The sequence below is a fragment of the Oryx dammah genome, unplaced genomic scaffold, assembly GCF_014754425.2.
Source record: "Oryx dammah isolate SB20612 unplaced genomic scaffold, SCBI_Odam_1.1 HiC_scaffold_25, whole genome shotgun sequence".
Classification (NCBI taxonomy): Eukaryota; Metazoa; Chordata; class Mammalia; order Artiodactyla; family Bovidae; genus Oryx; species Oryx dammah.
Genome location: NW_024070209.1, coordinates 18,800,247 through 18,806,246, shown reverse-complemented (window position 1 = coordinate 18,806,246; position 6,000 = coordinate 18,800,247). Strand labels below are relative to the sequence as shown.

General features: G+C 44.8%; 1 protein-coding gene across 2 annotated transcripts in view; it reads left to right on the top strand.

The window, feature by feature from the left end:
- The first annotated feature begins 5,228 nt into the window (after nucleotides 1-5,228).
- FEZ2 (fasciculation and elongation protein zeta 2) overlaps nucleotides 5,229-6,000 on the top strand; it is a 44,241-nt gene continuing 43,469 nt past the window's right edge. Inside the window, exon 1 of one of the 2 annotated variants that reach the window (XM_040224628.1) lies at nucleotides 5,229-5,511. In XM_040224628.1, coding sequence (XP_040080562.1) covers nucleotides 5,258-5,511 — 254 coding nt within the window. In that variant the 5' untranslated portion in view covers nucleotides 5,229-5,257. The remainder of the gene's footprint in view (nucleotides 5,512-6,000) is intronic. The other variant, XM_040224627.1, reaches the window with a different exon arrangement.

Here is a 6,000-nt window from a genome sequence, read left to right as displayed (position 1 = left end):
TGTAAACCTGACTAGAGGAAAGAGCAGGCATAAGGAAACGAGGCCGCAACAGGGTGGAGTGCAGACTCCTGCTGGATGTCCTTGCAGCCGTGGAGCTCTGTGCCGCCCCCAAGTACCCCAGGGGGAGAGAGGTATGTGGAAGACGTTGCAGTACTGCTTCTTTATCATTTTACCTGGCTATGAACATTCCACCATTTAAATGTTTCTGTTGTACTCTTTCATGTGTGCAGTCATGTAAAATCTTCAGAAGCACCAAGATTCACATTTTGTTCCATACTATAGTTTCTTTCTTGTCTCATTGCTTTCCCAATTAAACAGCACAGTTTTCTCCTAGGCACATTTTTTGGAAGCACCTTTATAGAGTGTGTTGAGTGCCAAGAAATTACTATGTCAGTCAGTTCAGTCACTCAGTTGTATCTGCTCTTTGTGATCCCATGGACTGCAGCATACCACTCTTCCCTGTCCATCACCAACTCCCAGAGGCTACTCAAACTCACGTCCATTGGTTGGTGATGCCATCCAACCAATCTCATCCTCTGTCGTCCCCTTCTCCTCCTGCCTTCAATTTTTCCCAGCATCAGGGTCTTTTCCAATGAGTCAGTTCTTTGTATCAGGTGACCACAGTATTTGAGTTTCAGCTTCATCATCAGTCTTTCCAATGAATATTCAGGACTGATCTCCTTTAGGATGGACTGGTTGGATCTCCTTGCAGTCCAAGGGACTCTAAAGAGTCTTCTCCCACACCACAGTTCAAAATCATTCATTCTTCAGCGCTCGGCTTTCTTTATAGTCCAACTCTCACATCCATGAATGACTACTGTGGACCTTTGCTGGTAAAGTAATGTCTCTGCTTTTTAATATCCTGTCTAGGTTGGTCATAGCTTTTCTTCCAAGGAAGAAGCATCTTTTAATTTCATGGCTGCAGTCACCATCTGCAGTGATTTTGGAGCCCCCCAAAATAAAGTCTGTCACTGTTTCCATTGTTTCCCCATCTATTTGCCATGAAGTGATGGGACCAGATGCCATGATCTTCGTTTTCTGAATATTGAGTTTTAAGCCAACTTTTTCACTCTCCTCTTTCACTTGCATCAAGAGGCTCTCTAGTTTTTCATTTTCTGCCATAAGGGTGGTGTCATATGGGTATCTGAGGTTACTGATATTTCTTCCGGCAATTTTGATTCCAGCTTGTGCTTCATCCAGCCTGGCATTTTGCATGATGTACTCTGCATATAAATAAGCAGGGTGACAATATACTATAGATGTGCTAATATAAATTAATTAAGAAAAGTGATTCAAATCTTGTTTCTGCCATGGACAGAGGAGCCTGGGGTTGTGCAGTGACTGAGCATATTATAGAGTCTGGGGTGATACTAGGTAATTTGCATTTAATTAAAAGTAAAAAGCGTCATATGTGGAAATTTTGACTAAAATAAAATTGAGACCATTAAAGCTAACCTAATAGCAGTTTATTCACAAGCATATGAAAAATGTGTGTGTTACCTTTGTGTCCTAAGAGTAAGTAAATTTTATTTCCACTAATACACGTATACAGGCCACACAGGCAAATGGAGATACAGGTCAAAAAAAAACACCTTTTTTTTTTTGGCCTTAGCTATGTACATAATTAGGAGAGTTTGAGTCAAGTCCATAGTTTCTCATAACTGAGGAGCCCAATACCTAGATAAAGACCAATTTTTACATTTAGTGCCTCACTTCTGAGTAGTATTCAGATAGATGAATGTCAGCTGAGCTAATGTTTTCTCATTAACCCCAAAGCTGTACACTATTGAGTAATCAATTCTAGGGCTGGCTATGTAGAGTTCAATATCTGCTCCCTTCATGGCTTCAAAGGAAATGGGAAGGCAGTGGTATCACCTTTATCAACAGTTCCTTAGGCTTGATTCATGAAAGTATTGTATTGAATATGAGACAAATCATTGAAATATGAGACAAAATCCATTGGAAAGGTAAATAGGAAATTTTGATATTAACATGTATTCTTCAGGGTAGGTTTCCATGTTGTCAAGAAATGAACAGAGCATACCAGGAAAATCTTATTTTCTATTATTAACTTTGTATTTATTTTTCAGAATAGGAATTCATCTTTTATGATCCAGTTATGTTCATAAATGAAGTTATTTGAGGACTACATTCCAAGGATAGCTTGTATCAACTCCTAGGTATTTATTGTCTCTACATATTCATGCTCCCTTAGAATTATACCTTTTCTCCTAATTTTTTTGGTGGTAAAATATACATAACATGAAACGACCATCTTAACCATGTTAAGTATACAGTTCAGTGGTATTAAGTATGTTTATATTCTCGAGCAACCATCTCCAGTACTCTTCCTCTTGCAAAAGAAACTCAATACACATTAAACAGTAACTCTTTACTCCTAGCTGTACTTTTTGGTATGAATGCTCTCCAGTTTTATCACTCTGACTACATTGTAAGCCCCTATAGGGAGCAGTTATGTATTAGTTACATAACATACACATTTGGTACTTGCTGTCAGTCCCTGTTCCAAGTGCTTTGCAAATATTAACTTGCATAATTATTAATCTTTGTATGTTGCAGAGGGTCTAGCATGTGCTTTGCACGTGGGACACATAAAATATTTGTGGAATGAATTTTGGAAGCATTAAGCTATTACAAATAGCTGTGAAAAGAAGAGAAGCGAAAAGCAAAGGAGAAAAGGAAAGATATAAGCAGCTGAATGCAGAGTTCCAAAGAAAAGCAAGGAGAGATAAGAAAGCCTTCCTCAGCGATTAGTGCAAAGAAATAGAGGAAAACAACAGAATGGGAAAGACTAGAGATCTCATCAAGAAAATTAGAGATACCACGGGAATATATCATACAAAGATGGGCTCGATAAAGGACAGAAATTGTATAGACCTAACAGAAGCAGAAGATATTAAGAAGAGGTGACAAGAATACACAGGAGAACTGTACAAAAAAGAGCTTCACGACCCAGATAATCATGATGGTGTGATCACTCACCTAGAGCTAGACATCCTGGAATGTGAAGTCAAGTGGGCCTTAGAAAGCATCACTACGAACAAAGCTAGTGGAGGTGATGGAATTCCAGTTGAGCTATTTCAAATCCTGGAAGATGATGCTGTGAAAGTGCTGCCCTCAATATGCCAGCAAATTTGGAAAACTCAGCAGTGGCCACAGGACTGGAAAAGGTCAGTTTTCATTCCAATCCCAAAGAAAGGCAATGCCAAAGAATGCTCAAACTACCACACAATTGCACTCATCTCACACGCTAGTAAAGTAATGCTGAAAATTCTCCAAGCCAGGCTTCAGCAATACGTGAACCGTGAACTTCCAGATGTTCAAGCTGGTTTTAGAAAAGGCAGAGGAACCAGAGATCAAATTGCCAACATCCACTGGATCATGGAAAAAGCAAGAGAGTTCCAGAAAAACATCAATTTTTGCTTTATTGACTATTCCAAAGCCTTTGACTGTGTGGATCATAATAAACTGTGGAAAATTCTGAAAGATGCGGGAATACCAGACCATCTGACCTGCCTCTTGAGAAACCTATATGCAGGTCAGGAAGCAACAGTTAGAACTGGACATGGAACAACAGACTAGTTCCAGATAGGAAAAGGAGTACGTCAAGGCTGTATATTGTCACCCTGCTTATTTAACTTCTATGCAGAGTACATCATGAGAAACGCTGGGCTGGAAGAAGCACAGGCTGGAATCAAGATTGCCGGAAGAAATATCAATAACCTCAGATATGCGGATGACACCACCCTTATGGCAGAAATTGAAGAGGAGCTAAAAAGCCTCTTGATGCAAGTGAAAGAGGTGAGTGAAAAAGTTGGCTTAAACCTCAACATACAGAAAACGAAGATCATGGCATCTGGTCCCATCACTTCATGGGAAATAGATGGGGAAACAGTGGAAACAGTGTCAGACTTTATTTTTTGGGGCTCCAAAATCACTGCAGATGGTGATTGCAGCCATGAACTTAAAAGACGCTTACTCCTTGGAAGAAAAGTTATGACCAACCTAGATAGCATATTCAAAAGCAGAGACATTACTTTGCCAACAAAGGTCCATCTAGTCAAGGCTATGGTTTTTCCAGCAGTCATGTATGGATGTGAGAGTTGGACTGTGAAGAAAGCTGAGTGCAGAAGAATTGATGCGTTTGAACTGTGGTGTTGGAGAAGACTCTTGAGAGTCCCTTGGACTGCAAGGAGATCCAACCGGTCCTTTAGATCAGAGATTCTAAAGGAGATCAGTCCTGGGTGTTCTTTGGAAGGACTGTGCTAAAGCTGAAACTCCAGTACTTTGGCCACCTCCTGTGAAGAGCTGACTCATTGGAAAAGACTGATGCTGGGAGGGATTGGGGGCAGGAGGAGAAGGGGACAACCCAGGATGAGATGGCTGGATGGCATCACGGACTCGATGGACATGAGTTTGAGTGAACTCTGGGAGTTGGTGATGGACAGGGAGGCCTGGCGTGCTGCAATTCATGGGATTGCAAAGAGTCTGACACGACTAAGCGACTGAACTGAACTGAAACATTTCCAAGTGACTGTGGCTGTTCTTCTGGTTGGAAAGTTACCTTGGAAAAATTGTTTTGGGGACTAATCCAACACTGGGTGCAAGTTTAAAGAAATTCTTTATTTTAGCCATACTTAGGCTAGAAGAATTGATGCTTTTGAACTGTGGTGTGGGAGAAGACTGTTGAGAGTTCCTTGATTGCAAGGAGATCCAACCAGGCCATCCTAAAGGAAATCGGTTTTGAATACTCACTGGAAGGACTGATGCTGAAGCTGAAGCTCCAATACTTTGGCCACCTGATGCGAAGAACCAACTCAGTGGAAAAGACCTTGATGCTGGGAAAAATTGAAGGCGGGAGAAGGGGACGACAGAGAATGAGATGGTTGGATGGCATCACTGACTGGATGCACATGAGTTTGAGTAAGTTCTGGGAGTTAGTGATGGACAGGGAAGCCTGGCATACTGCTGTCCATGGGATTGCAAAGGCTATAAGAAGTGATTCAAAGCAGTAAAGGTTTTCTTTTCTGCCGGGACCCGCGCTCGACTCAAAATCTTAAGACTGGGGAAAAAGGAAGACCTCGGGGCTAGAAGGCAACAGGCCAGGTCCGAGCTGCCAAGTGCTGGCGGGGGCGGGGCCTCGGGTGGGGCGGTGCTCCGGGGCCGGGACCCGATGGCGGGGCGGGGCAGGGCGGGGCCTGGGCCGGGGCGGGGCGCGAGACGGCACCGGGCGGCGATGGCGGCGGACGGGGAATGGCAGGATTTCTACGAGTTCCAGGAGCCGGCCCGGAGCCTCCAGGACCAAGAGAACTGTAACGCGAGCCCCGAGGCCGGAGCAGGGCCAGGCGGGGGTGGCGACGGCTTCCCAGCGCTGGCCTGCCACTTGGAGGAGAAGCTGAGTCTGTGTTTCCGCCCCTCGGGTCCGGGTGCCGAGCCCCCGAGGGCGGCTGTGCGGCCCATCACCGAGTGCAGCCTCCTGCAGGGCGACGAGTGAGTGCGGGCCCAGGCGGGGAGCGGGCGGGAACCTCCCCTGCCCCTCGTCCAGCCCCTCTCTCCCTGCCCACTGGCCCGGGGTCAGCAGCCTCGGCGGGACTCCGACCGCAGGCTCCTCCCCGCTCTCTCCTTCCGCCTCCAACTCTGGAGTCCCGCCCCTCTCTGTTCTCCCACCTCCTTCTTTGAGGCTTTCGGCCTCTGAGCCCCTCGGAATTTAAATCTCGTGTTCTCCTGCCCCTCTATGAGCCCTTAAGCCTCCTTCTGCTTTCTGGAAGCCAGCCTCTGTTTGGTTTTGAGAGGAGTCTTGTACTGAGCCTCATAGTTGCAGATAGTATTTCCTCGGGCACATGTGTAGCCATTCATTCGCTCAACTAGAATTTATTAAGTGCCTGCTACGGGCTGCTTCGCACTGGGAATACCAAGGTGACCGCTGTCAAGCAGAGCGCAACCCAGCGTGGAAGCTAGATTTGTAAACAAACATTTTAT